At 46.6% G+C, this 21621-nt stretch overlaps 1 protein-coding gene across 1 annotated transcript in view; it reads left to right on the forward strand.

Annotated features, from left to right (window-relative positions):
* The window catches only part of PAPPA (pappalysin 1), a 214350-nt gene that overhangs the window by 178643 nt on the left and 14086 nt on the right, over nt 1-21621 (forward strand). Inside the window, exons 19-22 of the mRNA XM_084650528.1 lie at nt 3955-4102; nt 8525-8631; nt 16411-16482; nt 20759-20857. Coding sequence (XP_084506654.1) covers nt 3955-4102; nt 8525-8631; nt 16411-16482; nt 20759-20857 — 426 coding nt within the window. The remainder of the gene's footprint in view (nt 1-3954; nt 4103-8524; nt 8632-16410; nt 16483-20758; nt 20858-21621) is intronic.

The raw sequence follows: 21621 nt of genomic DNA on the forward strand, positions 1-21621 counted from the left end.
GGTGTTAATTATCTAAGGAATAAAACCCACTAAGATTTTCTCAGATATACAAGGTGATAATGCATGCTTCATCCAAGCAAGAAAAACAGCAGGGATTTTCACAAGAGATTATGCAGGGTAGGGAATGATGGACAGGATATTACTATAGCAGCAGATGTCCTGGGAACTTGGCATCATCTTCTTTGATTCCCATCAACCAGCTCTGCAAGCGACCATGGGGCTGAATGACGTCTGCCCACACTTTCTGTCTTGCACCAGCTTTACGGCTTTCTTCATCTAGAAACCTTTTTTTGTTCTATGTCATTCTTCACTGTGTCTATCCAATGCATCCTCAATCTTTCTGTTTCTAGTTACTAGCACTCTGGTATGTATCGCCATGTATGGTATCCTTTCTGGGTCCATTCCTGACTTGTTTCCAGACCATCACAATTGTCTTTATTGAATCTTCTGTAACAGAGTTATTTCTAGCGCAAGCTGTTTTTCTTATCACTTTATTTTTATTTTCTGTAGTCCTGAAACTCTCAGTATTCCACTCAGGCAGTTAGTTTCTGCAGTCAAAATCTTTTGGTCATCGGCTTTCCTCCATATTCCAGCATTCCAGAGTACTGGAATCTGGGAGTACTTTACAAATATAATACAACAGTAACCCAAGCACAGCCAGCTCTATGGGTATAACTCTGGGTCACCTTTAAAAGTCGCTGTTGAACACTGCTATCACATGTATTTTGAAAATTGCAACGGAAGTACAACCCACGTGTTACAATAACAAACCATGCTCAGTTATCACTGATCAGCATGTGGTACCTGGATTTTTATCCTCTGCTCAAGAGGCAATGGGGGGTCCTGCCAAGTTGGCCAGATTTTCTCCTGCTCCACAGATCTGCTTCTTGCAGGAGGAGGGGGAGGCTGTCCGGGAGCTGGTGACGCTGTTCTGACACCCCCACCCTCGTGACACTTAGGGTATGTCTGAACAGGGATAAAAGATCCGCAGCATTGCTATGGCAGGCATGCTCACAACTCAGGCTCACAGGGCTCGGGCTGCGGGGTAGATATCACTGTATAGACATTCGGGACCGTTCACCCTCGCAGGGTCCAACCTGAGCCTGAATATCTATACAGCAATTTTTCAGTGCTGGAGCCTGAGTCCAGTGAGCCCAAGTCAGCTGACCCGAGCCAGTCGCGGGTGTTTTATCCCTGCGTAGATATACCTTCAGAGCTGCTCTCGGTCAACACTAAGTTGCACCACTGACCTAGGGTCCTTAATGGACCACACAGCACAGCTTTCCTGCCTTAACATGGCCCCTATGCCCTCTACGGGAGATGCAGAGGCCAAGTAACATTCATCAGAATTCTACACCAGGGGAGTTCTCTGCTGGAATTTTCTACCCGAGTTGAGCACAGGAGTGTAACTCACTTGAGAATCTAGCCCAAATGATATCTCAGTCTGTAATGGACTGACCACCAGGTGTGCGGTGACTGTTTAAGCGGGTACACACAAATACTCACACAAAGACAACAAATCTCTTCCTTCTCTAGCTACCGTGCATGCCCCAAATGAAAATCAGATCTAAGCTGTCTCTGCAAACCTGAGAAAAGTTACCACCACAAACATGAGGTAGGAGTTGCCGTACTAGATTGAACCTAGTACCCTGTCTTTGGTCAGTGGTCAGTACTAAAAAGAAAAGGAGTACTTGTGGCACCTTAGAGACTAACAGTACCAGATGCTTCTCTTGCTATCTCTGACAATACCTTAATGCCCAGAGAAGGCAAACAGAACCTTGTAGCCTGAATGAAATATTTAGTTCACTGTCACAGCATCAGATTCAGACCCTTCATAGCTTGCAGGTGCAAGTTCACAGAAAAGAAAGAAGCAAGGCTGTTTATGGAAATTTCTTATAGTGTTTAGAGGCTGGGCTGCCATAAAGCCATAGGAAATGCCATAATGTGCTATAGGTACAAATCTTAGGGGGGATGGACAACATGAATATCTTAGGGGGGAAGGACAAAATATCCCTGGAGGGATAACTCAGTGGTTTGAGCATTGGCCTGCTAAACCCAGGGTTGTAAGTTCAATCCTTGAGGAGGCCATTTAGGGATCTGGGACAAAAATTGGGGATTGGTCCTGCTTTGAGCTGGGGGTTGGACTAGATGACCTTCTGAGGTCTCTTCCAACTCTGATATTCTATGATCTATGATTAAGTTTTGATGATTTAACTGGGAATTGGTCCTGCTTCGAGCAGGGGGTTGGACTAGATGACCTTCAGGGGTCCCTTCCAACCCTGATATTCTATGATTCTATGACCTAGTAGGTCGTCTCCATGTCTAATTTGGATTACTCATTCACAAAGAAATCTGGGGAAATAAAGTTTCTTCCACTCAAATCCCTTCTCTTCCCACCATACCACAAGAACTTCTTGCTGCAGGGGAAAATGTTCCCTGCATGTAGGTGCTCTGGGCTGTCTGACACCCAGAGTCCAGTAAGCAGCAAACCAAAGCAGGGAGTTGAGGTTTTGATCCCTCACCTAACATTCTTCAGCTAGTCTGGACTTTTATGCTGTTTGCATGGTTACCCTTGGGCCACTGAGAGTCACAGGTACTGGTCTCTGCCATACTGTAAAATTCAAATGATATCATCATCATTCATCACACAAACAAGTGGGCTGAAAATTCAACCCAGTAGCCTGCAGAGAACACCAGTTGCATCACCCCGAACATCGTGTTCGTCAACAAGCTCAGCAGGGAAGGATAAGAATGTCAAAGAGAAAAACAAATTTCCTCCTGGAACCAAGAGCAAAACAAAGGTGACAAGCAGCACAAGCAAAACACTGAGGGATGTGCTGGGGACATAGTGTGCAGATCCTGTTATGCAACCTGCACAAGATGCCTCAGGCACCTGCAGAGTGAGGCATGCGGGTCCCAGAGAATATCCCCCTTGCCTGCTGACGGCTCTGTCTGAAAATACTTCCTATTAAGCACATAGACCCCACAAGATAGCTCACAGAGAATGCCCAGTACACTCCGCTGAGTGACAAGTACAGGGATTACATTAAACCCCCCTTGCATGCCAGGGATTGGGAGTGAGATGGCCAGATCCCATAACATATCCAATGTAGAACACCGCTGGGAGCTAGACACCTAGCCCCACAAAATATCCTGGTGCAGAATATCCCCTGTCTACCCAGTAACAACTAGGCTTGTGGATCCTGCAGAGCAGCTCATGCAGAATTCCCTGGGTGCTGCGTGCATAGATCTGATGAAAGAAGCCTTGTGCACTTCTTTGTTGTTTTAAAAGGGCATGATATTTCCCCGTGGACTTTCATTCATTCTCCAATATTCCACAGGGTCTCTTTTTGTAAGACAAATGTGATATCCCGCACCCTCCCCCACCCTCACACGCATCCACACACACAAGATGATTTCTTTCTCTACCTCTGTCTCTGTGCTTCTCTATCGCAGTTTCTTTCTTTGCTGTCAGTCACAGCAGGCAAGCTATAAAGATTGCCCCAGCAAAACCTCACAGAGAAGTGTCCTGCCTTTGTTTCTGCTTCACATGGGCATAGGGAACTCTTTGTTCTCTTCCATACAAGGATGATGTAACTAGTTAGAAAAGGGAAAGAAGAGAAAGGTTGGCTGTCCTCCGCACAAACACCTTAAAATCAAGAAAGAGGGAACATTGGGTGAATGTTCCCTTATTCTAGTTAGCTTGGGTCCATTTTGAGAGCATCCTTTACAGGCCATAATATTACATAGAAAACGGTAGTGTGCATCTGTCTCTCTGGGCAGGATACAGTCTGTCTTTTCTTTGTCCTTTTGAAGAAGTCTGATTCTGTTTCTCGCTAAGCTAAAAGCCCAACCCCTAGACCTTCGCAGCTCCCAGAGAACATCAGCCCTTGATTCGATTCTGATTCTTTTTCTGTCACTTTTCTGACTGTATTTTGCTTTTCCCATTCTCAGGGACGTGGTAACAACGTGATTCACTGCCGGAAGGATGGCACCTGGAGCGGCTCCTTTCACCTCTGCAGGGAGATGCAGGGCCAGTGCTCTCTTCCCACTCAGCTCAACAGCAACCTTAAGCTGCATTGTGTGCACGGCTATGGAATAGGTATATGAGCTAAAGCCAGGGCTGCAGCTGGTCTGCCTGCCAGTGGGGAGGAGGGAAAGGAAGGAGACAGGAGTCCTTGGGTCATCGTGTCTTTGGGGCCAGTTTGCCCTAGTGGGAAGCAGCTAATTAGAGGATTTGCAGAGAACATCAAGCTTTCAGTTGCCACACACCAGGTAACATATGCTGCTTTCCTACTCCCCCACAGCATTTCCACTTCCACCACGTCCCTTGTCCTGCTGAGTTTAATGAGCAATTCCCAGGATCAAACTATAAGAGCGACAAATCCAATATGATCTTTTTTAAAATAAATGAAGAAATAGACACACATTTCCTCTCAGCCTTCGGTGAATGGTCACACACACACACACACGGGCAAATATTCCCACTCAGCTACGCATGCTCACGCACACATACAAAACTCACATACGCTCAGATATTCTCACCCCTATAGTCTCACCCACACCAACACAGAGATACGCACACGCGTATATATGCACACACACAAACATGCTCTCCCACCCATGCATGTTCACAAAGACACAAGCGCACTCCCCCATGCGTAAATACTCCCCTTCAAATATAAATTCACCCATCCAACCACATTCTTTGTCATACGCACAAAGCCACATGCTCAGACATCGGAAGGCACACAAAAACACTTACCAGTGTGCACTCTCTCATATTATCAGTTATTATGACTCATAGAAACCTATATCCCTTTACAGATATGGAGGAAGACAGGATCCCTACCCTGGGGAGTTTATCATCTGTCTTAGACAGAACATAGTCATGTTGTGAGCCCTGACCACAGACAATGGCAGGGAGTGGGGAGGGATGGAATAGCTGGAGGGTTTCACCAACAAAAATCATATGATTGCTGTGTTTGTGCACATGTGGGTGCGTGATTCCAACCGACCGTGTTAGCGCCAAGCTTTTTTATTTATTTATATTCTTCCACATATTTTATTTAAAGAATTTATCAGAAGGTATAGAGGCAAAAGGTTGGGAGTGTGGGTAATGGTGACAGGCTAACCAAAATAAGTGAAGAATAATTTGTGCACTTGGCTGGAAGATGTCTAGTGCATAGGTTACTGGATTGGGACTCGGGAGGGCTAGGTTCCATCCCCAGCTCTGCCACTGACTTGCTGTGTGACCTTGGGTAAGTCGCTTCCCCTTGCTGCGCCTCTGTTTCCCCACCCACCCTCTGTCTGTCTTGTCTGTTTAGAAGAGAACCTCTTCAGGGCTGGGTCTATCTCTTATTATGGTCAGTGCCTCACACAACGGGGCTTTGATCTCAGCTGGGGTTCCTCGTTGCTACTAGAATACAAATAATAATAACAATAATAAGAATAAAGGAGACTGCCTCAGGCCCAGGGGCCGTGTGAAAACAGCACAAAGTCAAGAGTGGGAGAAGGAGACAAAGGCTGTGTCTTCTCTAGTGCTTTAGGGCCATCTCCCACCATTGCCGTAGCTCTAATGCAGCTCTGCCCGCAGCGACGGGGTACCAGGGACTGGCGGTGTCACTGACCCTTGCTCAGAGCAGGTCTACGTTACCCAGTGGCAAAGCCATTCGTTCTCTGTTTACACTGGTGCCCCACCGCCTGCCCCCATTTCTACCACCCATGGGGACACACCAGTGATGTGGGAGATTTGAAGAAAATGGTTAGTGTAGACGGGGCCAAAGAGAGAGAGAGAATTGGGTGTAGCACACAAAAGAGGCGGAGGGGAATGAGGGACAGAGATGCAGGCCTGGGCAGAGCAGAGCATTGATGCAGACGGAGAAGCCAGTGTGGGGGAGGAGGCACTCTGGTAGTGGGCCAGTTCAGTGAGAAATACAGCCCTCCTCTCATGACAGTTATAACCCCCGGCTCAGCATCCGGTAAGAGTGACAAACACGCATACCAATAAGTTCTTTGGGCACCCTCGTAAAGGCCTGTCTTACTTCTGCCTTCCGTGGTCCCTAAGTACTCAGCGTGGTCTGCTATGCTTTGTCCTGTAGGCCAGGTTCAGATTGCTGGGGGACGGGCTATATTTACCATTCCGTGCACCGGGTTGCACCTCCCTTCCCCAAGGTCACCGCCCGAGCTCCATACTGGAGCATTCGAATGTGAGCTGTATTAGATGCAGCTTGGAGAGAAACCCTGGGCCCCTTCCTCCCCCTCCAGGCCCCTTTCCCTAAACCTCCTCCCCCCACTGCTGTCCCTTTGAACTTGGAGAAAGTGTTCCCTGTTGTGCAGATCTCTCATTATATTGTAACCATTGTAAGGTACCAGGAGCCTGCTCCAGTCCCGTCCCAGGGGAGAGGAACACAACCTGGATGAGATCACTGCTCTTTAATGGTGCCAATTACGGATCATATATCAAAACAATGGAGACCTGCTCCTTTCCTTGAGTGTAAATAGCACCGTGGAGTGGCCTGTGAGCAGGCAGCAGCGACTCTTAATTTGACAATGCATTTTACCCTTGAGATGAGGCGACCTTTGCTTACCTACCAGGGGTTGCCACTTTTTCAGAGAAGAAATATTGATTGCGTGTTCCCAGGGAACATCTCTCTGTGCTGGAGGCAAGGAGGCTTTTCAGCCCTTCTTTGTGCACTCCTGGCCCTTTTCACCTCCGTTCCAATGGATGCTTGTTAGTTTAGCTTACATTAGCCTTGTCCAGAAGACAGATCCCTGGGGCCAATCCTGAGTGGCCCCCACACCCTCAGAAAAGCTTCAGTAGGAATCAAGGGAGCTCAGTGCACTGGCCCACAGCATAGATTGAACCTGGGACCTTAACCTCTTCAGCTAAAGGGGTAACTCTCTTATAGTAGCATCTGAAAGCTGTTTCCTCCAGTGCAGTGGTTCTCAACCCAGGGTCCTGGGCCCCATGTGGGGCCGCGAACAGGTTTCAGGGGGTCCGCCAAGCATGGCCAGTGTTAGACTCGCTAAGGCCCAGGGCACAAAGCCAAAGTCCTGCCACAGCAGACTGCAGCCCGGGGCCCTGAGCCCCACCACCCAGGACTGAAGCCAAAGCCTGAGAAACTTAGCTTCACGGTGCCCCTTGTGATGTGGGGCCCTGGACAATGACCCTGCTTGCTACCCCCTAACGCCAGCCCTGGCTTTTTTATGCAGAAAAGCAATCGTTGTGGCACAGCTGGGCGGGGGGCTCAGAAAGAAAAAGGTTCCTGGTCTAGAGGACCAGCCACTAGCTGGAGAAATTAACACACACTTTGTGAGTGTCTCACATCAGCACTTTTCAGGATCAGGTCACGTATTTTGGAAGTCATCTGGATGTCCCTCAAAAGAGGATCTTTTCCTTCCACTCATGGGCCGAGCCAAACCTGGCAGATATCCAGTACAATCAATGGAGTCACTACTGCTCAAACTAGAGGAGAAAAACAGAAACAAACCCTTCCTAATTAAACTAACTGGCTCCTGCTTTGTTCCAACTGGCTCCGCCACGTGAGAAAAAGAAAAAAGACAGAGGCTGGGGGGAAAAGTACCCAGCCAGGGTCAGTGTGACCCTAACACCTTTCCTTTTCTCCACAGACACCTAATCTGCTCCTCCAGGCTGAAGTGACTTTTGAGCCAAAGGCACAGCCATCCAAACCACTCCACAGATTAACTCCCCCTCACGCTGATTGGAGTGCAGGATTCCTAATGATAGGGTTTACAGCAGCTGCCCCTTTCAGCAGTGATTTGCTAGGGGGGAAATGGTAATAGTCCAACACGCTAAGGCTTATGGTTGTGTCACCACATTACTGCAGAGCACCGCAGTGTGTTTTAACAAGGAAAGGATAGGGTTCCCACAGGGCATGGCAGTTAATCAGAGAAAATACCGGTTTACACGTGAACAAATTGATCATTACCTCTCCTCTTACTTCTTGTTTAGCATGGGGCTTAGGTGATAACCAGCCTGCAACATCATTAGACTTTATCACCATTATTTCAGGGTCTTCTAATTTTGGAAAATCAGGCCATTGGCTTGTTGTCCATGTCAGAAGTGAGAGGAATTTGGTGGCATCTGCTCAGTTGCTTCACGGCTTCAGAAAGAGCTCTTGAAATGGAACTGCCTTCAATGCCTCTGCCTCTCCGTGACTGCTTCAGGAAATGAATAAATCCCCCATTCAATCCATGGATTAGTAGCCACAGTGATATTTCGATACTGTAATCTATTGGTCACGTTAAGAAGCAAGCCCTTATGTATATCCCCACTCTGGTCCTAGGGTCACAAGCTGTGGGGTGTGATCAGAATCCTATCACAGTGTAAATCCCAGGAGGTTGTGAGGTGCATGGTGATGAAGAGCTCCATTATGGGTTGGCTGTAATAATCGTTCTGCAGAGTAGGAAGATGGAGGCTATTCAGACAACTGAAATGATGGTAGGAGAGTGACATGGTGTTTGCTTTCTTCCTTCATTCCCCTCTGCATGTGCCATGAAGGAGCCGAATGCACCACCTCGTGTACGGACCACAACGAGCCCATCCTGCTGCGTGTGAATGAGACCTTACAAGACATCCAGCACTGGATGAATCCTCAACGAGTGAAGGTCAGTGGGGGGCATGTTACTAAGTACCCCTCCCCAGACCCACAGACTTTCATGTTCCTCCAGAATAGGAGAACATGCAGCTTGACCCACAAAGCAGAGATTAGGGATGCAGAGGATAGCGAGGACCAGCAATATTTCATATCTGTCTGTGTAGCGAGACATCTTCCCTCCTTGGACAAGGTTGTCATCAATAGGGACTCCAAACCTGATTCTTGCTTACCCCACGGCCCTTTTCCTTTGCTCTACCATTGCCCATTTAACTCTGCGGTTTCCCAGTGCACCAACCTCTGGGCATTTCCACCTTGAGCTAAAGGGACCACGTCCTTGCCCTCTGATCCACACAGCTACTAACAGTTCTGATCTGGTGGGACTTTCACCCCTTGCACCAGCACCATGGGGAGTGCAGACAATGCACTTACATACTTAACTGTAGGAGAAAACAAAGGGGGACAAGTAAAACTGCACAGATCAGGTTTTAAATTCTTACTACTCTTCAGTTTTCTGTGCACATTGCATGGTAGGGAACTGTCTGTGTTCGGGCAGCAGAAGAACCTGATATGATGAGTATATAATTTCCCAAATTGGCTGAGGCAACTGATTCTCCTACATCCCCATGTGACAGACGTCTGTCTGCTCAGCACAGCATCCATTTCAGAGGTCACTGCTCTCTCCTTCTGCGCTCTGCAAACACACACTCTCCGATACACACACAGGCCAAACACTCCGATCATGCACATGCACTTATATCTACCCATGAAAACACAAACAGGTGGACATTGGTTGGCACACTTACCTGCAGATGCGCACACACAAGTAAACACTCACAGATGTACACAAATGCATATTTACTGTCACCCATAAACACACCTACACAAAGAGTGCACATTTACACACACACATTCAACCACTACTGGAAACACACACACATATGCACGTGTGTAGATTAGACAAGCAAGCACACACATTCATCCAAAACCACACTCATGCTACACATACATATGTAAATATAAGCTCCTGCATAGAAACCACATAAATAGGCACTTACATACACACACTCACTAATACAAGTTACTGTAGGCATATAAACACAGAAATGCACCCTGTGTGCCAGATTTTCAACAGCACTGTGCACCTGGGGTGCAGGGTGGGTGCAGAGCATTTCTGAAAATCAGGCCCCTTTTTCATGCCTAAATTGGAAACCATTTTTTTAAATGTCTCCCCAGTAGTGGGTGCTGAGTACTTGAAAGTCTGGCCCTGAGTTCTGTGGGAAATCTGGCCCTGCATTTTACATATCCAGGGCAAGGTTTTCAAAAGGGCTAAGCACCCACCAGACAACCAGCATGCTGAGCATATTTGACAATCCGTCTTTTTAGGTGTCTACATGTAGCATCTTTGAAAATTTGGCCCTGAGTGTGGGTACTGAGCCCTTCTGAAGACGCTGGCTGTGCCGTGCTTGTGTGCTGCACACCAACAAGCAGGCAGAGCGATAGAAACGCTCCTGGGAGGTGACTGGAGGATATCACAATCACAGGCTGTCCCTCTGATCTCCTCATTCACTCCATACTCTCTGATTACATTACGGCCCCGGCCAAAGCTTTGCCAAGCTGCTGGTGTGAAATACATATCTGTAGAAACCTTATCTCTGTATGAGAGGCTATTTCTCACTGGCTCTGTCCTGAGCTCTGGAGTTCAAAGAGGTTTTGTAATTCATGGTGAAATAAAACCACAGCTTCCCTCCCAATCTCTGCTGTGCTGCCCTCATTTATTGATGCCAGGACTTGGAGGGAGCTGTAATGGGCAATTGTAAGCCCAGGTTTACAATGCAGCGTGGATGCTTTAGGGTCTCTGGAGGGCTCATTAGGCAGCAGGGGGAAAAATGGTAGTAAAGGGGGAGAACAGGGGAGTGCGGTATAAGAGGGGGGGAGTTGATGGTTTCCAGGAGCACAGTGGAAAAATCTGGGTCCATTTTGCCCCTACAGCAGTGATCTTATAAGATCTTTAGATTGTGACTGGTTAGGAGTTTGACCCCCTCACAAACACCAAAAAGGATTGGTTTGTGAATAGCAGGTTAAAGGGTTGAGTTTCTAAAATTATGTTAAAAGATGGATAGGACATTGAGTACCAAGTGAAAATTAATCCACTCTGAAGCCTCAATAAACAGACCTCTTTAGAAATGGAGAGGATGGAGCATCTCCCTAGAGCAGGTTCTGGTTGGATCAACTAGGGGATTGTTCTTAGAAAACATCTTACCGTCTCGTCACTTGGTATCAGTCTCTGCATAATTCTGGAAGGCCTGCAGTTAAGAAAGCAGTAACTTTTGCAAGTGAGCAGTGTTAGTGTTTGGCCGTGGGGCCAGTCTGTAGTCAGAGTTTGGTCATTTCTGATCAGTTCTAAAAATTGAAGAGAAAAAAAAAGGAAAGAAAATGACACATTCACTTCCCTCTCCAAACCCCACCTGCTGTGAAACACTGGAATGGTTTATATAGGGAGGTTGTGGACAGACCATCCTTTGGAGTCTTTGCAGTGCAGAAAGATCATAAAATCTCAGGGTTGGAAGGGACCTCAGGAGGTCATCTAGTCCAACCCCTGGCTCAAAGCAGGACCAAGTCCCAACTAAATCATCCCAGCCAGGACTTTGTCAAGCCTGACCTTGAAAACCTCTAAGGAAGGAGATTCTACCACCTCCCTAGGTAACGCATTCCAGTGCTTCACCACCCTCCTAGTGAAAAGTTTTTCCTAACATCCAACCTAAACCTCCCCCACTGCAACTTGAGACCATTACTCCTTGTTCTGTCATCTGCCACCACTGAGAACAGTCTAGATCCATCCTTTTTGAAACCCCCCTTCAGGTAATTGAAAGAAGCTATCAAATCCCCCCTCATTCTTCTCTTCTGGAGACTAAACAATCCCAGTTCCCTCAGCTTCTCCTCATAAGTCATGTGCCACAGCCCCCTAACCATTTCTGTTGCCCTCGGCTGGACGCTTTCCAATTTTTCCACATCCTTCTTGTAGTGTGGGGCCCAAAACTGGACACAGTACTCCAGATGTCGAATAGAGGGGAATGATCACATCCCTCGATGTGCTGGCAATGCCCCTACTTATATAGCCCAAAATACCGTTAGCCTTCTTGGCAACAAGGGCACACTATTGTAAGCCAAGGTTTGGGCTCAAGTGTAAGCCAAGGTTTGGCCATCAAGTCATTCCTCCTGCCCCTTCTTCACCCATGAGGAAAAGCCTTGTGCGGAACAAACTACCCTTGCATTGGGAATTCAGGCTTTGTCAAACCAGCAAGAAAAGCCAAGTCCATAGCTGATGGCCTTTCTCTGAGAGGGTCCTGCTCCCAGCCTCCTGCATATTAGCAGTGTCAGGTGTTAGCGGGAGCAGCTGCAATGATCTCATCTGCCAAGGTATCACACTGGGCGAGAGCTGGTCTCTGAAGTCACCAGGACTGAGCCCATGTAAATCTCCCAGTTATTAAACCCACCACCTTAAATCGCATCTGGAAATGACCTGGAACCAATGCAGATCACAGGTGGACTGTGCTTTGTGCAAGTAGCAACTTTGTATGTTCTACTGCACCAGCTGATTTCTGGGTGTGTTTGGACTGTGCATGTCTGAGGAGGATTGTGGGAGGTGAAAACGGCCTTCACACACGCACACACCCACAACACCCCTTGTTTAATCTGGGTGCAGTCCCCTGCTTGCCTTGCCCCAGACCCTGCTCTCTTGGGCATTCCATCACTAACATGGAGAAGGGAAAAGTGTGGTGTGGGTGGGTTTAGGGTCCCACCTCCCCAGACTGGCCAGCAGAAAGGTTGGCAGAGCAGTTGCTGCAACATGAACCACACCCACTCCCCCAAGCTGCTCACTGTAATATGGACCCCCCATGTCCCTCTCCAGTCACAGCTCAAAAGCCCCTGGTCAGGTCCTAATTAATTCAATACAGGGCTAATCAGCCAAAGGCATCCTACAGGGCCCTACAATATGGCAAAGTGGCCAGTGGCTGCATTCCCTCCCTCTGGGTGAAATTGTCCCCTAGGCTAAGGGCCAGCACAAAACCTATCCACCATTTAACATTTGGGGCTTATGTGGGGCATAGGCATTTTGTTAGCCCTTTGACTGGGGGGGTGGATACCACCTTCTGTATATAGCTACAGGGAGAAGACAAAGCTGAACAGCTGATGTGGTTTAATGCAGGTAAGTAGAGCTGGGAGACATTTTTCACACTAATTTTTTGGGGGGTGAAAAGTGCAGATTCAGAGACACATACACGTTTCACAAATTCATGTAGTTTTCACTGAATTGTTTTGGTCGAAAAACAATGGGGAAAAATATTCCCCCTAAATCAAAAGGTTTTGACTTTTCAGTTCAAAATTATTTTTTGTTCATAAATTTCCTTTAATTCTATTTTTTTTATTTTTAAAATGGTTTATAATAGTTGAAACATGTCATTATGGTTGAATGAAATGTTTTGTTCAATCTGAAATGATTCTTTTCCGGCTTGTCATTTCACCAAAAATTAAAAAAAAAAAATAATAATTTTCAGATTGAACCAAAACGATTTTTTTAAAGTTTTTCAGAATGGCCAGTGAACTGACAAATCCATTTTTCTCCTGGCTCTACTGCTGAACTCAGTGAAAATAACCAATAGATCCTCTACAGAGAACCAACTTTACTTGGCAACAGCCTTTCTGAAGAAGAGGCTTCTCCAAAGTTGCCTCCAAACTTACTGAGAACAAGTTCCCTCCCCGTTTATTTAAACACCACCTCCCTGAAGCACCCCGGTCTGGTCTGTGCACTTGAGTGGTGGCCTATGCTAGGTCTTTACTAGGGTTGTTCACCCACTAAAGCACAGTAAACAAATGTTATGGCAACGTGCATTGATTTGGGAATTTAAGTAGTATCTATGTTTTTATGCAATTAGATGCTCGTGGCAAATTCATAGAATCATAGAATATTAGGGTTGAAAGAGACCTCAGGAAGTCATCTAGTCCATTCGCCTGCTCAAAGCAGGAGCAACACCAGCTAAATCATCCCAGCCAGGATTGTTCATAAGAACCTCAGTTTTGCAAAGTTTGAGCAACTATAGACTGGACATCCACTTCAGCCCATGAATTTTCCCACAGAAACTGTCCACTGTCCTATCACTTCCAGTGTTTTAATTCTTCCTTTCAGTTGACTTCTTGCTAGGACTGTTTGTAATGGGATATGGAGTCTATCATCTCTAAGCAGTTGGTGTGAATCCAGCCCAGGTGGTTGGATCAGTTAGGTGACTGCTCAGTGCGGTCATGTGGGATAGGTTTGGTGCTGTTAGGGCAGTTCTCAGGCTGTAGCAATTGTCCATCTCAACAGAGAGACAGAGAACTGAAGGGGCCGTGGAGAGGAGTCTCCCAGTCAGGGCTGGTGCATATCAACAAGACATGGTGATTGGGTGCTTGCCCTGCTGCTGCGAGTGCTTGACATCTTCTGTGGATAAACACAGTCCTTCCCTTTCCAGGACGGCCGGGCCAGTCTCTTTCTCCAGCTCCAAATCCACATACTCAGTCACGTATATTGGCAGCAAATGGTTTTTTGGTTTTAATGTTGGTGTCCCAGGGAGCAGAGGAAGTTCTTTGGAAATGCAATTATTTTTCTCATATTATTTGGATGGGTCGGGGTATGGAGAAGGGTAAGGCCTGTATTTTTCTTCAGTTCTCCTTCAGTTTAGCCCTGGGTTCAAAAGCTCCTGGAGGCAGTCCTTGCCTCTCCCCAATCCCTGGGCTTCTGTGTTTTGAAACCTAAAAAGGTTTTCTCTTTTTTGCCCTGAAGCGCAGCAAATAAAAGGGGGAAAAAAAGTCTTACCGTTTGTGGCGGCCTTGAAAGTTCCAGATGTCTGTCAAGAGCTCATTGGGAGCAAACTTGATGCTGTGGGGCCCCTGCGCCTTGCGGTCTCCCTCGCTGATGGGATAAACAACATTGGTTTCTCCCTCCGCCCCCGCCAGCTTCCCCGGCCTCTTCCCCTCTCACATAGACGGGCCCTGTTGTGAGACAGGTGGGGCAGGCCAGGCCTGACTAATAGTGGAAAATCCGAGGGTGTCGGAAAGATAAACAGCCCTGTGCTGATAGTATAAAAGTCCTTTTTCCTAGTGCACGTCAGGTAAGCCTCAAATGACAGAAACTGTACAAACATGCTGAGGTTCCCCTGCAGAGGGCTTAAATTAGGCCTCAGATAAGTAGGGAAAGGGATGGCTCATGCCACAGTCCCTTCTAAATGTTAATTCCTTTCTTTCCTAAGCCTCTAGCACAATCCTGACCGTTTGGAAAATGCCCCTTGGCACACCTCACAAAACCAGCGGTTGTGTCACCATTGTTATCTTAATACGATTGTTCCCTCCTCTGTAAAGGAAACCAACCTTGTGAAATGAGTGTTGTGACTGATGGACGTTCAGGGAGGGTGGGGATGAGAAGGCAGCATAGAGATAGCTGTCATGCAGTCCACGCAGTACTCCTTACTAAGCTCGCTTCCGGTAGGGTCTTTCTTAAGTAGGGGAGAACTGGTTTAGATAAAATAATAATCCTCTTTGGTTCCTTTGGACTTTCCCTCCTCTTCTCTCCACCCAAAGACTATCCAAACCCTCAACCATTTCTTGATATTTGAAAGAGTTTGGCTTAATCTTCTTTTTCCTATAGTTTCCATGTTTGTGGGTACCATTACCATGCTGCGTGTGCCTCCACTAGGGAAAAAAAGTGTATTCTTACCTTGTAGTAGCTGAGACACGGTAACTAATGTGAGGTAAAACCCAAGTGAAGACAAGGCAGATTGTAGTTTTACACGAATTAGCAGGTCAAGGTAAAGACTATGGGGAAGGCCTCATGATAAAACTACACACTGCCTTGTCTTCACTGGGATTGTACCCCATGTTAGTTACCATGTGTCAGTTAACATGAGGTAAGAATGTACCTTTTTTCCTAATGAAGACAATGCCCCTGTGACGACTGGGGACTCAAAGTGAGAGTGTCATCAGAAATATACCTGCTCTCATGAGTCTCCCACTCCCTTCCGCAGACCTGTCGGGTTTGAAGAACTTTTTGAAATATCTGTGTTTTGCCCATAACTAGTCCTTCCCAGCTTTGCCTTACGGAAAAGTCATGTAGTATTTGATGAAGCTGAAATAAATAGGGTTCTATTGAAATGACTCTAAATGTAATAGCGGATATAGCCCTTTTTATGGGTTATTCTGAGTGGTCTTGTGGGGATACAGTGCTATTTAAAATCTATATGAGGGTGCAAAAGACTTATAGAAAGGTTTCCATTTTCTATTCAATTCTAAAAGACTTTTTTCCATAAGAGCTTTTTTCCACCCCCAGCACTCGCCCCAGCAATCTCCTCATGCAGCATGGGAAGGATAGGCAGCCATAAAAAGTGGTACCTGGTGGCTCCAAAGAAGCCCCCTAAAGCCATTCCGAAATATCTCCCCGACACTTCCCAGAGCTAGAGCCTGGCTAGAACCTTTCCCTTTCCCTGCCACATCTCCCCGCCATGAGTGAAATATTTAACATGACTATTCAGAAGAACCTTAAGTATTATTTTAATCCCAAACATTCTGTTATTGCAAGTGTCAAGTCCAACACATCTTGTAAATAGTTGGAGTTCTGCCAGATCCTGAAAATTCAAGAGGTGTTAGGAATGGGACTACATTGGGAGAGTTTGGTGGGGTGGGGGGCATGTATGCAAGCACATTCGCTTTGTGCACACTGATTTCTTTGTCTTAGCCCATTTCTTTCTCTCTCCTTCTCCAGAGCGTTGTCTGCACAGCAGGACTCAAGTGGTATCCGCACCCAGCGCTGATTCACTGCATCAAAGCCTGCGACGTGAGCATTAGAGTTAATTAACTAAGCCCATCCACTTTGGTTTCCTAGGGTGGGTGGTAACAACGGATGCAGATGAATCAGTTTTAAATCTCTGTTTCTAAGGAATGGCCAAATCCGGTTTGGTCTTGTCTTTACTTGCAGTTAAATGGTCTTCAGCTATACCAGTTCTGACACCTATTGGCAAGAAAAAGTCATTTTTCTAGTGCAGAGCAGTGCTCAATGACAGCTGATGATTGGACGAGCCTTAGAGTGTCTAACTAAGGTGGACAACTCTTTGCTACTAAACAAGCCTGATTCCCTTCACTCGGGCATTCTCAGGGTTTGGCGAGTCATCATTGGACAGTCGCAAAAGCCTCCAGTTGTTTGCCTTGATGTTGAAGGTGTTTAAGGGTGCTCTGTCTGACTAGAAATTGAACTCTCTGAAAGTCCAGGGCACCTCCTCTCCCCTGAACTTTGGAGAAGAGATCAACGTTAGGAAAGAGAAAGGGAGCAAGAACAACCCAGATGTGGAGCTAGGGCAGGAATGACTGGGAAATGGCTGGAGGAAGGAGGACCGGAGATGCGGACTTTTAAAATACTGAGATTGGGATGTTTCAAAGGGGCTTAAGAGAGTTAGGCACCCAACTGTCATTGAAATACAATAGGAATTGGGGGCCTAACACCTTTGGACTTCATTGGAATTGCCAGCCTGAATTAGTTTCTGAGTTGTTCAAAAACCCGGACACACGTCACCCAATACAACAGGGAAAATGGCCACTGATAGTAAAAACCCACCAAGTGGCCCCTCCAAGCCAAAGTTTTGCCTCCTAAAGGAAACAGTGTTGATGAACCCTGCCAGACAGGTTTTCTGGGCACTGAACTCATCCTGTTTATGAAGGACTTATGCCTCAAGGCCCTTCCCCACCCAGCAAACGGTTCAAACCAAGACATTGTTAGCATCTCGTACCCTTTCTATCTGAACAAGCATCCAGTCAGATCTAGAGCCATGGAAAGCGTTTCCAATGAAACCTAAAAAACATATTAAACTCTCCTGGTTTCGTCACACACTCAGCCCTCTGCCCTGAGATACTGAAAGGTTAACAAACCTCCCCATTGAATCTCAGCCCATTTTTGAGCAAATTGAGGCAGTTTAAGGCTTGTTTCTGGCTTTTTAGTCTCATGTGCCATTAATAATTAATGATTTTCAGGAAGTATGAAATGTCTATTGGCTGCTTCCTTTAACAGTTGTAGAAGTCTTGACATATTTTGTGTAAAAGCAGCACTGGGCACCTCTCTGTGTGTCTTGGTGCTGACTTGCCCCCCACCGCTGTGTTGTCTGAACACTCCACAAACTTAACTTCACAGCCCCTTTGTGAGGCAGGGAAGCGTTATCCCCATTTACAGAGGGAGAAACTAAAACATAGAGGGATTAAGGTTCAGATCCTCAAAGGTCTTTAGGCCCCTAATTTCCAATGGAAGTTGGGGATATAAATACCACTGAGGATCTGGGCCTAAGTGACTCACCCAATGTTACACAGAGAGTCTATAGAAGAGCCAGGATTTGAACCCATGCCTCCTGAGTTCCATGCTGGTGCATTATCCTTAAGAATGTCTTTGCTCCTCTGAGCCTTCCGCTAGCACCTAACTGAGAATCCCAAGCACTGATAATACTCTCAGCACCCCCATCCCATCGGTAGATATTACTCCAGTTTTACAGGTGGGTACGCTGAAGTGAAGTGACTTCCCCAAGGTAGCAGAGCTTGGAACGAAACCCAGGTCTCCTGACTTCCACACTAAATACTAGACCACAGTGCCTCCTCCTGTGTGGATGTTGTGCAGTACAACTTTCACGTGGTAAAAGACAGGTTCTTCTTCGAGTAGACATAGCCATGTATTCTGCGCGGGTGTGCGCACCCTGTGCGCCAGAGCCAAAGAACTTTACCTATAGGGGCAGCGTTCACATCCTGCCCTGGCTATATAAGGGTGGCTAACCCCCTGAGGTCTTTCTCGCCGCCCATGGCCAAGAGTTGGAGATCTGTGTGGTGTCTTCACCTCACAATTTCATCTCATTTTCTGCGAACTGTTGCTTGTATATAATAGTAGGAGTACCTTAGGTTTAGTTAAGCGTTAGTTTAATTTTAGCTAGACTACTTGGCTGACTTGTTTGATGCCCTCACCAGTTGTCCAGTGTGTAGGGGGGGCATCCCCAGCATCGACTCCCACTTTAACAAGGGACACGTTAAAGACAGTGGCTCCATCTGCAAGTCATTCCCAAAGAGGACCCTGATGGCGTGAGATCTGCTGTTTAAGCAGTACCTCCTGGAGCAGGCCACGAGGCCCGCTTCAGCACTGAGGCCCTCATCTGCTCAGCAGCCGCCTTCGGACCTGGCAGGTGATGCCATTCCGCATTCAGGCTCTGGTGTTTGCCCCAAGCGGAAAAGGGTTGTTCATCCTCCTTTGGTCAGCGAGGAAAAGGTCCCATAAAACAAACCAGGACCATTCCAGGGCTCAGGGAGACTCCTCCTCCTCCTCCTCTTCTAAGAGGAGTGCTGACCAGCACAGGCATGTGGGAGTGAGCAGGTCTGTCCAGCCACTCCCTGGCCCAGCACCGAGGGCAGTGAAGCCCAGTACTGTCAACTCTGGTTGTGGTCATGGGCATCCATTGAGTCCAGTACTGACCACATCGGCCCTACGCCAATAGCGTACCAGGCAGCATCAGACCTACTTTGTCTCTCAATCCTGGACGCTTCATGATTCAGGAGTTCTCCAGGGCTCTGGTGTCTACTGGCTCATCCTCTATTCTCTAGAGAGAGCTAAACATCCAGGGACCATTAAGAAATGCCAGTTATGTGCTGATGAATCATTGGGTACCAACTCCTCTGCTATTTAAGAAGCATTCTTACTCAGGCAGACTTTGAAATGATGTAATGATTTACCAGAAGCTATTATTACTGACGTGCCTTTTTTCTGCTTTTTCTTTCCCATCATTGCTAATTGCCAAGATCCCTCTGTGTCAATAGAAACCTTCTTCATCATCATTCTTTCAGTAGTGTCATAGCCTCTCCATCGAAATCTTTACCATGCTATTGGTTGTGGGCTACTGCATAAAACATGTCATCTGTGCAGAGAATGATCCTTCCAATATGTAGGGCGTTAGCCAAGAATGGGCCAGGCCATGTTCTTCAGCATAGGGCTATGGAGGAAACACTCAGTATGGAGTCCCCTCCTTCCTGCATGGAGGGGGTTGAGCAACCTTTCCCATTATCCCAGGCCATGGGGAGGCAGTGTTCTAAGCCAGTAATAACATGATTCTGCATTGATAGCAATGGGAGCTTTACCTGTGTAAAGGCTCTAAGAAGATGATTTCCTTGACTTTGCTTTTCAAAGTGTAACCCAGGCTAATGCAGTGTGACTTTTTGTCCCCTTCTAGTGGCATGTATAGAGGTTTTATGAGTCTACCCCTGCAGCTGAACTAGTAGACCTGGTCTTTTAGCTCAAGCAGTAAAGGCACATGGTTTTAAATACAGAGGTCTCGGTTCAGTCCCCCCAGATGATTCAACCGAGAATGTTCTTACCAAAGCAAAATATTTATTATCTTTCCCATTCTGTCCCTCCAGACAGGCCCCCTATTCTTATGTATTACAATGGAGGTAAAAGGCATACTCCTCAAAAAGTCCCTATTGACAGCTTTCCAGGGTGGAAAGGTATGTCGAATAAGTAAATGGATTGGCAGGTTTATTGGGAGATTGCCCAAATATTACATATTTTTAAAGTGACCTTATCGAAATAAAATCATATCTTTTTTTTAAAAAAAGCCCTTGCCTGTATAACTATTAGCACATTAAATAAATAAAACAGAAAAGCTTTTATGGACCAAAGCCAGTGCTAGTGTAAATCACGATAGCTCAATGAGAGTCAATGCGTTAAGCCCATTTACACCAAGTAGACATCTTGCCCAACAATTCTAATTTTCTTACCACCAGTTATGCTTTTTGTTTACTCTTTGCACAAAGCTCATTTGGAAGGTGAAACTAGACTAGCCAATTTTACTTCCAGATTTTCCTACATGGGTACAGCGTTGTTATGTTTGGGTGTCCAACATTTCAAAAGAATATTTAAATTTGCAACAGTAATATAAGTCTGGGTATAAGCTGCTTTGTGGTGTCTTTTTAGAATACTTATGAACATGGCCATGGCTTTTAAAGAGGATGTGTCTGGCACTACCAACAGTAGTGCTAGATCCTTCACTGAGGACTGTATCCATATGCTCAGCCTCTTCATGCTGTTTATTTTTTAGCCTTTCATGGGGGACAACTACTGTGATGCCATCAATAACCGAGCCTTCTGCAACTATGATGGAGGGGACTGCTGCACCTCAACGGTCAAGACCAAAAAGGTAGGTCTGCCTTCCCCTCTCTTACCCAGAGCTCCCCAACAATGCAGGCTTAGGCTTGGACAGTAATTGGTGTCCAGCTGGAGATCCAGGATGTGGAGAGATCTTCAGCTGCACAAACATTTCCAGGGGCAATGAACATTGTCCTACCAAAGGCACTGAATTTCTGCTGGTTCATTTGAAAGTGCTCTCATTCTCCTTTGGTCTGCCTTTGTGTTCCCCATCATAGTCTGCCTTAGGCCCGTACAGCAGGTGTTGTTACACAGGGATATTGCTTTACCTCCTTCGTTCTTGTTCTAAACCAATGGTTCCCTGGCTGCTTTACAGACAACTGCTGGCGCCCCCTCGAGACTGGTTTGGCGTGTCATCAGTAAAGTGATCCGACGTCAGTTCTGACCCTGACTCTTGTGGGAATTACAGACAGGCACACTGAAAGGAGGATCTGCTGCATACAGTGTAGATTCCAAGGTCACTCACTAAGGGACTGACAGAGAATTTAGCCACGTGTTCATGCTTACGTACTGAATTTTGCACAGCTCTTTACCTCTTCTTTGGGATTTGTGGTTGGGACAGAAAGCCAAAAATCTTGATACTAACAAGGGAGGTATCTTAGATGGAAGTATGATAGGCTTAGTGTGTTTCAAGGCCAGTCATACCTGTCTAAGGAAAGGCAGTCTGTATACCATACCTGGAGGACAAAGAGGATGTCTCTGCAGGGAACACAGTCTTTTCTAAGTTGACCCTCAGCATGAGGGTCTTTTTTCATC

Source organism: Lepidochelys olivacea (genome assembly GCF_965140295.1).
Source record: "Lepidochelys olivacea isolate rLepOli2 genome assembly, chromosome: 16".
Taxonomy (NCBI): Eukaryota; Metazoa; Chordata; order Testudines; family Cheloniidae; genus Lepidochelys; species Lepidochelys olivacea.